Here is a 10,980-nt window from a genome sequence, read left to right as displayed (position 1 = left end):
TAGAAACTCAAGATTTTTCACAATAACAATCTTTTGTGAAAATTTGTAACTTCAGTTCAAAAATGATTTGGATTTTCTTTTCTTTGTTTCTTGATTTTCTGTATGTTTTCAAATTTTTTTTTTTATGTTTCTTAACAACCGAAGGGCGTTAACTGGATGACAAAAGAGAAAAGCAAACTAACAAAAGAACGTAAACAAGATAGAAGTACTGGTTTTTAAGGCTAGAGGACAGAATAGAGTTAACTTTCAGATATCCAATTCAGCTAATGCTGCGATGAAGCCTCCTTACAAGTACACATTGCAAGCATAACCCCATTTTTTAGAGGGGATTTTGGTTAGTAATATTGAAGTAGAGGACCAACATTGACAAAACATCAACTTGTCAATGACATATCAATGATCATATTACAACGTCCTTTCCCCTTTCAACTTGTAAACAACCATTCATTTCGGTATGACAGGTTATCGCGTTCTTCAGCAATAAGAAACAAAGCTGAAAGCTGATGACAAAATTTCAGAAACTATACCAAGTTACCAACCCACTGTAGTGCGTTTTACAATTGAACTGTTTCCAATTCCTAATGTTGAAACTAATCCGGCTGCTAATCTGTAGTTCCTTTGCTTCTTCAGGTGATTACATCTTTTGTGGGGAGGAAGGGGACCACATTTTCTAACAGCAAGGAGAAATGAAAGCCAAAGACTCAGCTAATCGTAGAGCCCTTCTTCATGCCATATATCGACCAAAAAATCAACCATCTCCTACAAGAATTCTGCAAGTCAGAAGCCAACAACATAGATGATCCACAGAACAAATACGCTTTAGCTCAGGGAACTTACAGATAGTGGGATTGGCTGTGGAAAACACTCGCTTGTCGACAAGGGATCATATGTTGTGCACCAACTGCGAGGTGAAGCAGACACAGTGAAGTTAGGGAATCTAACTGATTTCTTATAAGTATAGCTTGCAGCCTACCATGAACCAAGAAGATATCTAGCTAGCATGAAATAACAACTATATTTATTATTCAGTGTAAACTAGCATTGCTAATTTCGATAGATGCTCCTGACAGCTTGATAAAGTATCCACCAGAACAAGTACAGGTGCTGATCATAGGAAGAAGATAGAATGTTAATTCCTATTCAGCCTGAAACTAGCTAGGAAATTAGCTACAATACCTCTTTTCTAATTCTGACAAAAAACTATAGTAAATCAATGCATTTATTTGCAGGGGTGATTACGAAATTTCGCAGAATTATTAGAAGTAACTGGGAACTAAAAAGCCTTAATACCTATCTTCAAACTAGCCAATTTATCAAAAACCTGCCCAAGCCAATGAGACCAGTTATCTATAGATTCCTGCTCCGGATATCAAGTTCTAAAGAAAATTATGATTCAAGCAAATGAAAGAGGATCAGAAACCTTATTACTGGCTCTCGAGGTGCCTTTTTGGGAACTTCTGACTGATGCCCAACCCATTGCTTTCTCATCTCAGCCCATGCTTCAGCAGCTGCAGAAAGAGAATTTATAATCGGTCAGCACATGACTTTCTGGTATCCATTCCAATTTGATTCATCCAAATCCCCACCAAAAAAGTATCATTGACTAGGCTATTAGCTAAAAAAATTATGTTCTCATCTGCATAACTAATTGCAGAAGTTCACAGCTTTTCACTTGCAAAAAGAAAAGTAAAGAGAAACAATGTTCTGTGAAACTGACTTAACACTACCAAATAACCCCTTTACATCATGTGATATACATTACCATCCAAGAAAAAAAACTATATGTACAGTTCTTTCAGTTCAACGAGAGGGGGTAAAACAATGTCAGTACAATTTTGGCACTGGTACAAGCACAATTAACCATTTGATTTCATCAGACTGCATATTGAAGATGCTTTACAATCTAATGGATGAAAAGACTGCAGACACATTTGCCTCTTAATCAAGGCACCTTTCTAATCTACTCATGCAGTAAACATCAAAAGTTAAAACATAGATAAAAATTATTCAACAGAGAAATTCAAGATACCAAGAATTCAGAATATAAACATACCATGGTTAACGAATGATGTATCTATCCCATTTTCCATTGACACTTTAGAATCGTTGACTATTGAATTGGGAATTGACGAGATATTCCCCTCAAGAGAAACAGATATGCTAACATTGTTCTCCATTGCTTCTAGACCTGATTGCCATCGCCTTTCTTTTACAATAGATGAATACTGAGACTTCTTTCTTAATGATCCTTCCAGCTCAGAATCTGGAAGTGACTGAGATTTGCTTAAATTACCAATACAACCACTGTTCTGCATAAATTGTCATCAGATATGCTTGAGGTGGGAATTGCTCAAAAGAAGGAATTTAAGTGCTTCATAGATAAAAAAAGAGGATGTTCTATAATTATATTTGCAATGCAAAAATAAGAATATCATGTGATAGGATCATACTAAATCCTTTTTGGTATATATGAAGAGCACCTACCCCATATAAGCTCAAAGAGGATGTTATGCAAACAGGTCAGCTATTTAGTGTGCTAATGAAACCGTTTAGCCGAGTGAGATAGTTTAACTTTCCATGCTTCAGACATCCATCGCACATCACATTTGTTTCTGAAGAAAAAAGAGAATGTTATGCAACTCTAGCTTAAATAAGGAATTAATAGTTAACACTGAAGAAATAAAAAGTGATGACAAAATAAATCTGACGTTGATTCTGTTGTGAGATACCAGTCTTTACATATCCATATGAAAAAGCATGTAGAGCATTGAATGCAGGATACTGATTTTTTTTTTTTTTTAAAGTTAGTTGAACAATTTATCAGATGGACTAATCTCTAAGTTGAGAATAGAGCCACTTAACATTCACATGGACAACATCCGCAAGACACCCACATCATACACTTATTGGGATGCTTGTTTCAGCATCAAAGTATTTCACTAGATGAAGATGCCAAGTCGCATTGCCTACTTCCAAATCCGTAATAGTAAAGTAAGAGTAAGGTGTGGATAGTGGACCATGTCCATAACACAGTGCTGAAATGATTAACTGGGGCGCTTCGATTGTTAGAGTACTCTCCTTAATTTTTTCCCCCTTCAACTTTGGCTATTAAAAAAGGAACTTGACCAACCTAGGAGGAACTAGATGGCATTGCATATAAGAAGAAATGCCCAAAATTGAGTTGAAGAGGACTTGAACCTAGGTGTTGGGGGGGTGTACAACCACACTTCCCACCAACTGAGCTACGGCTTCCTTAACCTTTGGTTATGACCAATGCCCCACCTACACCTAGCTAAATGGGCTTAATAAAGGATCAGATTTAATGAGGACTTAATAATTAATAATTAATGATTTACTAGAAATACAATATAGCTTGAAGGATCACATCGCATCGTACACGTCTCCTTCATTCGATACAATAGGTTTCATAACCACGATGAGGTAAATAAGGCATGTGCCGATATTCTAGACAGCTCATTGTGTTTCCATCCCCTAATTAGGAAGTAGTCCTCAAGATATTCCAAAATAATACAATCCAGGAAGGTTACACTCAGAGACTCCGAGTACGATATGCCTCCTCGATCCAATTATACGAGGAGAGGAGGGGGAATGCCCGGGGGGGGGGGGGGGGGGACCAAGACAAGCCAAAAGCCAAACAAGCAATACGAAGCAAGTCTAGTCGGATAGAAACAAAAACATCACATTAAGATTCACAACAGATTCGGGCCACGATTAAATTCATTCAACAAGGGCTTTAGGACTTAGAATACGAGATGACTCGTTGAGATCCTTATGATTGATCTAGACACACCCCTATTGTAATAGTCTTTTCCTGATATTAATTTAGGCAGAACAATATTCAGGGCTATTATCCTAAGAGAAGCCTAAACGTATATAAAACTTGTGTCCTCTTTGATACACACAATTGATGACCATGTATCCCTACTTTAAATAAGTATTTGCATAATTGACTTTACCAATAGTTGACACAATCCATTGTAAAAAGGAAGGAGAGAAAGGGAGATTGTTAGGTCTTGGTGAAATAGGATCAAACCTTATTCCATGCTATTTCCAATACACCTCTTTTTTATTCATAAGAGCGACAAAATTGCAGTGCAGCAGGACCTGAAGCTTGGCTGCTGCAAGAATGGAATGTTCCATTGTTTTAGCAACCAAAAGGAGGAAATCATGCATAGGAAATCATGCATACAATCAGCATGGCATTTTATAGGTGTTTTATCCAATTGTCCTAGACCATGCAGCACCAATATGGATACGGGTATCAACATTGGGCCGATATGGATACGGGTATCAATATTGGACCGATATGGATACGAGGATAAGGCATTTTTCCATAAAACCCAATACGCGGATACGTTTTTTTATTTTTTTAAAACAGCAATATCACAATCTAGACACAAGCAATAGAAATCATCAAATGGATTGGCAATTTGGCGTGATGAGTGATGAACTGAAGACTGACTGATCGTGAGTCTATGACCGCAAGCATGAAATCAGGGCACGCTAGAGAAAAAAGAAGAAAGAAAGGAGGGAGAGGAACCAGATCCGGGCGCAGTGTCCACTGTCTTGCGTGCGGGCACGCAGACGCAATCCAGGCGTGCGGGCATCGCCAGCCTCTGGCTCGCTGTCGGGCGTCCAGGCATGAGAGAGCAGCGGCCAGCGGGGCGCGGGGCGGCAGCTGTGGAGCGCGGGGCACAGGCGGGGTGAAGAGATGCTGGAAGAGGGCGGCGTGAGGAGATGCGGGGCACGGGCGGCTATTTAGGTTCACAATGGGCTGGGAACACCGATTTGGGTCGGGTCGTATCCAAAAAGCATCTGCGAAGTATCTAGGATGTATCCACTATTTTATGATTTATTTTTTTACAGATACTCCACAAATACGTATTCGGGCCGTATCCATATCGGATACGGCATCCAATACGAATACGACATCCAATACGGATACAACACCTTTCTATAGTATCCGTGTTTCATTGGTCCTAGATTCACTAAAAAGGTTTAAAAACCGTATCATCTAGAACCCAAACTTCTATCTACTTTACTTTCTTAACTCTTAATCTATGAAACACCGATACCTCCAGATGGGGCGTACCCGTATCGGGTACGTATCCACGAAGTATCCGCAAAAAAAAAATCAAGAAAATATGGATACCTCTGGGATACTTCTAGTATACCTGTAGGATATGGACTAGCCCAATCTCCCACTTGTAGCCGCATAAACGCAAGTCCGCAACCCTCAGTCGTCGCCCTCCCTTCCACTCCTATCGCGGATGCATCTCCTAGGCACCCAGCCGCTGCCCCCGCCCGCACGCCTCCGGCCTCCCTCTCGCCGGTTGCCAGGCCTCCACCACCTGCCGGCGGCGAGCTGATGACAACCTCCAAGCAGAATCTCCTAGTCACCCCCCGCATGCCCGTGGTGCCGGTCGCCACTCACCAACATGCCCGCAACGTCGGGCCGCCGCCGGCGACACCCTCAGGCCTCTACCACCTGCCGCTGCCCGTGGTGAGTTCCTGTTCATCTGCTGTCTCCTCCTTTTTTCCTCCATTCTTCCCCTTCCCTCTCTTCTCAATTCTGATTTCTGACCGACTGCTAAGTGTTGATTTTCTAATGTGGTGCTGAATGTTAATGCAACTTCAACTCTTCAAGTAGTGGACTAGCGTGACTGAGTAACTTATTATTGTTTTTAAAAAAAAAAAGTAAAACGTATCCGCGTATTAGGTTTCCTAGAAAAATGGTGTATCCCCGTATTTGTATCAGTCCGATACCGATAACCATATCCGTATCTGTGCTGCCTAGCTCTTAATCACTATTCACTATTTACATTCGACTCCGCACACGCCTAAGTACAGAGGTAACAGTACCTATGAAATACGAGGGGATAGTTGTAAGATAACCAAGGCAGGCAAAATATAAATCAAAATCAAATTTTGAATGTATATCAACTGCTGGCTGATATCTTGCCAGGTGACTGAGTGAGACAAAAGAATCACATTTGGAACTGTTGGTAGCATGCACCCTAAAATGAAGGCGGGCGTCGGACTTTTAAGATACGCAGAGTTATATGTGATTGAGAAGTAAGCATTCTTTTTGAGTGATTCAAAATTAGCAGAGCTGAAAAAATATCTATGGAGTCCAAAAAGATGGACTATGTATCCTGTTCATGGTATGCAATGGTTTGTGTTGTTTGATTTTGTTTTCTTTCTGGACTTTTTCAACTGCGAGATGGATTTTGTTCACTTGATATCAATGTTTGTCAGATCTTTTTTGCAAAACAAAAGCAATAGGTGATACAAAAGGTGAAACAATTGAACATGTGAATTTGTTAAGCTAAAGAATTAACAAACGATGTAGGGTCATTCAAAAGAAAAAAGAATTAATGAAAGAAATGCCAAACTTCTTTTATTAGTCTTCATTAAGGGGAGAAAAACCGGACAAGATCCACTGACTTGGATGAGGTTTTAGGCAGTAACCCATTCGCCATAGTGGAGATATGAACCACATAATGCAGATCCAATATGTGCTGACTATTGCTCTAGTATGACCCTGCTGCATAATCCTAATTTGGTAACAGGTCTTCACTGACAAAAATCAGCATTTTCTGAAAATAGCCGCTAAACTCCAAGCAAAATTCATTCCAACTTCGACAACATATCATGCATTACTTAAATTCCACATTCCTTTTCTCCCACTGAGTTCCAGCTGCCATCCCACACATACAAAAAAAAAAACAGCAGTTACATGATAGAGTTGTCAGTTCCATCCATCCTCCTCTAGAACTCATCCACCAAGGCCAAAAATAATTCACCGTGGTTAACAAGACCACCCCACCTCTTGCCACAAATCTAACAAAACTGTCTAGAATTTGCGTTAAATTGGCACAAACAACTCATAAATCACCCCAAGACCAACTTTACTACAAAACCTACCAATTAGGCAAAACCAGAAGGGAAAAAAAAACAAAAAAGGGGGCTCAAAATTAAACAGGTACCAGGATTAGAACTACCCTAAGCTGCGCCACACCAAAGATGAGCACGAGCAACCACGGGCACCACTCTTCTCCTCCGAATCGCACCAAGATTCCAAGAATCCGTCCACGAATCAGACCCATTTGTCGCAACAAATCAGTAAGCACCCAACCCAACAATCGCAGAAAAATCAGGCCAAAATGCAAACGGAAACAGAGGAGGGTGACATCGAACCTCACCTCGCAATCCGGAACGCGAGAAGAAGCCAAAATCGCTTTTTCCCTCGGACGCACCTCTATCGGGAAAGAGAGAGAGAGAGAAAGAAAGGAATTGCGAAAGAACCGAACTTGGAGAGGAGAGAAGGGGTCAAGATATGCAGGAAGGTGGAGTATGTTAGGCCGTGGCTCGTCCCCGTGGACCGGCCCCACGGACCAACTCCACCGACCAGCATTCGCTGCTCTTTGAGATCCGTGTGACGGTAGCAGAGCCGTTGATGCAACAGGGTGCGTGGACCGGGCGTACGCGCGCGCAGGTCTCAGTGGGGGCACACTGGGAGGACGGGAGCCGAAAGCAGAGAAAATTGAAAATTTGATATAGTAAAAAGTGAGCTTCCACTATTTATTACTAAAAAAATTTAATTGTAATGATTTGTCATCGGAAACATAGCGATTTTGATTTATTGTCACTATAGACAATTTTGCTCATATCCCACCTATCAGCTACCTCGCCAGCACTCTGCTCCATCTCGAGCTGTTGCTTCATACACTTCAGTCGCCACGCTGCCTCCTGCCAGTGCGCCGCCTGTCCACGTGCCACTCCTCCAGCTCCTAGTAGCACTTGGCAAGCTCCATCAGCTCCTACTCGTCAACTACCATGCCCGACACCAGCATCACTGGCGGCACCGCTCCGGTGGCTTGCCCCGTCTGCATCCACAGCACCGCGGCGTGCGAGGTAGCATAGGGTGCCGCGACAGACGTGAGGCTAAGTGCATCGCCCACGCTATCCTAGGCTGTTGCGGCATGCTTAGCGGCGATGAGCGCGTAGAGGTGGCCGAAGGTTACCTACCCAAACCTGATAGATGGATGGAATGAACCTAGCATAACCCATTGTGTTTTTTTCTTTTTTGGCACAAATTTCAAAGAAGCATAGATTTCTTTGGCAGGGTTTCATAGGCGAATTCTTTTTTTTTTTATAGCTCAGTTACTTCTTCAGGAAGAGCTCTTGGACCAGTTGGCAAGGAGGATCGGGAGCGTAGCATCGAGCGCGCAGCGCATCGCATGCGAGGGCGCGCGCAACACAGTCGAATGCGTGGTTGGGGTGGTTGAGCGTTGATGTCGATGAGACTCGCGAGGAGCGAGGCCTCCTCCTCCTTGGAGGTGGTCGCAGAGCGAGTGGTCGGCGGGGAAGGAGAGGAGAAGGGGGTGGTGGTGCGGGGAGGACGGGAGGAGGTGGTCGTTGACGAAGGAGAGGAGTAGTGGTTTGAGGTGGGAGGAGAGGTCGTGGCGGGGAAGCGAGGATACAACATAGTCTAGGAGCGGGAGATGGAGCTATCGGTGAGATAGGTGAAGAAGCGAAGGTAGATGACTGGTGAGATTATGGGCAAAGTTGTCTACAGTGGTAGTAAATCAAAATGGCTCATGTTTTTTATGGCAAATTGTTGAAGCCAAAATTTTTGGGGCAAATAGTCAAAGCTCACTTTTTGCGATGTCAAATTGTTAATTTTCTTCCGAAAACAGCCGAAGATGGGGCGGCACGCAAGGGCAAAATTAGAAAACAAATGTTTGTCCAAGTTGCATCGTGTGCCTTCCTTCCTTTCACGCCACACAAGTAGTATAGCTTGAGTAAGATCCAGTTTGATTGGGCTGAGGTTTTTTTCAAAAGTTGTTAATGGGTGATGGTCCTAAGAAGCTATTTCTAGCTGATGGTTTTGGAGAAGCTGATAATCTATTTGGTAATCATGTATGACTTATGGCTTTGGAGCTGAATGGACTGTACAATGTCTATAATACCTCTGACTGTTTAGGGCAAATGTATTTGTTCTTGTAAACTATTTATTGATTGTATTATTGACTATTTTAGTTTTATTAAGAATGTAAATACTTAAACATCTATATATTATAATATTTGTCTTCTCGACCATCTAATGTTGCCACAACATATTAATTGCTTAAAGAAGAGAAAAAAGCCATGCTAGAACTAATCACAGTACTTGTGCTGCTAAGCAGACAATAAAAGAAACATGTTGACAGTAGAAATAATAAACTATGAACACTGATAATTTGCCTGTGGTAAAAATCTACAAGGCCAGCATGTATTATTAAATTCAGCATCCCAAAGTTATAGCTTGAATAGAACTTTTAGCAAGATATAACTATCAAGAAAAATCATGATATCCTCTTATCACCAACAGCTCCCACCAAAGATCTTTAATTCTCAAGAAATATCATAATAACAATGTGCACACCCAAGAGATGTATGAAACCGAGAAGATGTAGTCACAATGATGTTTGTCAAACCCAAGAGATGTAATATACTTGTGCCCAAAATATGCAGTCATCCTTTACAACGTGTGCAAAGACAATCAAAAAAATTACAAGATGAACTGTACACATCACGGGTGCATTCAAATGGTAGATTTGCTAATCAGGAAGAACATGAACCGTATCTGCTACATCAATATGAAGGCCGCCACCGGCTGCAGGGATGCCAGAACATGAACATGAGCATCTCTTCTTAAAAGATCACTAACTCGTCCCGGAGTTCCAACCACAATGTCAACACAATGCTAGAACTCTCATTTGTTGATTGATGGGAACACCTCCATAGCATAGTCACCAAATTCTCAGGTCGATGGGGTCGATAAACGGGATCGAGAAATGTGGTATGTTACTTGCGAAAGGTTTTAGCAAGACGGTAATCAGATTGTTCTCGTGTTCTTGTTCTCGGAACTAGGACGACATTCCCAAGATGAAAAACGCGGCATGGTTCCATATTTCTGGTGACTAAGCTCCATAGACACAGAGTGTCTAAGGGAGCAGATTCTCTGAATTCCTTCTCAACCTGTCGAGCGAGTCCTCTTACCCTTTCTGCATGCACCACACTATGCAGTTATTACAATAAATTATATCTCTCTGGTAGGTAAATAAAGAGGATTCCAAATACAAAAGAGAAACCAACCCATTCTTCTCATTGTAGCTAAGGATTCTGTCCATGATAGGAATACCAAAAGCCAAGGTTTTTCCGGTTCCGGTTCAAGCACGGCCAATCATGTCTTTTACTTGCATGGCTGGCTCAAGAACAGCCCTCTGGAAAGCAAAGTAGCATCACACAAATCATATTGCAAACCCAACATATTACATTCATATCATCTTCTCAACTAAGATGGAAGCAAGAAAAAGGTACAGATGCTTAGCACTTGTTATTCCAATCTTGGAGGTTACTTATAAAATGAGTGATCTCTTGCAGATATATTGATTATATATTGCGCGGAGAACATTAGCTGCAAATATATCCGAGACACAACAGAATGGTGTAGGGCTAAAGTAAAATCTAGTGATTTCAACTTAATAGTTCCAAGCAATGCTACAACCTACAGGTTCAACTAAATTTGCTGCTGAAATTGAATTAAACATCTGGTTTTTTTTTTTTTTTTGCACAGCCTGATTCGCACAGCGGCTTAAACTTTTTCCAGCATAATGTGCAACCAAGCAAAAGCAACCATCAATTTCTAACAAGCAACCATAAATCGGTGGAGATCCAAATCTCACCTCGGGCATTGGGAGGCGGCCGGCGTCGACCGGAGGAGGGGACGTTGACCAAAGAGGTGGGTGTCGATGAGAGGAGATGGCATTGATTGGAGAGGCTGGTGTCGACGGGACAAGACGACATCGATCGGACGAGGCGGAGTCAACCGGAGGGGCCGAAGTCGACCGGAGACGGCAAAGTCCAGTGAAAGAGGTGGCATTGACGGCCGGGGGCTGGCAGTGGCAACGG

General features: G+C 42.0%; 1 protein-coding gene across 17 annotated transcripts; it reads right to left on the bottom strand.

The window, feature by feature from the left end:
• Positions 1-363: 363 nt before the first annotated feature.
• On the bottom strand, positions 364-7,358 carry LOC133890837 (uncharacterized). 17 transcript variants are annotated; one of them, XM_062331427.1, is made up of 8 exons: positions 7,227-7,334; positions 6,469-6,721; positions 4,055-4,139; positions 2,485-2,612; positions 2,054-2,304; positions 1,421-1,508; positions 838-901; positions 364-759 (listed from the first exon to the last, which is right to left on the bottom strand). In XM_062331427.1, the coding sequence occupies exons 4-8, from the start codon at positions 2,487-2,489 to the stop codon at positions 706-708; spliced, it is 462 nt and encodes a 153-aa protein (XP_062187411.1). In that variant the 5' UTR covers positions 2,490-2,612; positions 4,055-4,139; positions 6,469-6,721; positions 7,227-7,334; the 3' UTR covers positions 364-705. The 17 variants fall into 17 exon arrangements, with proteins under 17 accessions (XP_062187411.1, XP_062187408.1, XP_062187420.1 ...); XM_062331424.1 differs by lacking the exon at positions 7,227-7,334 and adding an exon at positions 7,026-7,208; XM_062331436.1 differs by lacking the exon at positions 7,227-7,334 and adding an exon at positions 7,026-7,206 and having other exon boundaries at positions 2,054-2,263.
• Between the last annotated feature and the right edge of the window lie 3,622 nt (positions 7,359-10,980).

Source organism: Phragmites australis, chromosome 14, assembly GCF_958298935.1.
Source record: "Phragmites australis chromosome 14, lpPhrAust1.1, whole genome shotgun sequence".
Lineage (NCBI taxonomy): Eukaryota > Viridiplantae > Streptophyta > Magnoliopsida > Poales > Poaceae > Phragmites > Phragmites australis.
Note: the sequence above shows the minus strand (reverse complement) of the source record. Positions and strands in the feature narration are given on the sequence as shown.

Excerpts from the sequence above, each read along its gene's own strand:
- LOC133890837 (XM_062331425.1), bottom strand. Across the intron at positions 902-1,420 it reads CCTCGAGAGCCAGTAATAAG|TTGGTGCACAACATATGATC; the intron begins GTTTCTGATCCT and ends TTCACCTCGCAG. Across the intron at positions 760-837 it reads CACAGCCAATCCCACTATCT|GAGATGGTTGATTTTTTGGT; the intron begins GTAAGTTCCCTG and ends GAATTCTTGTAG.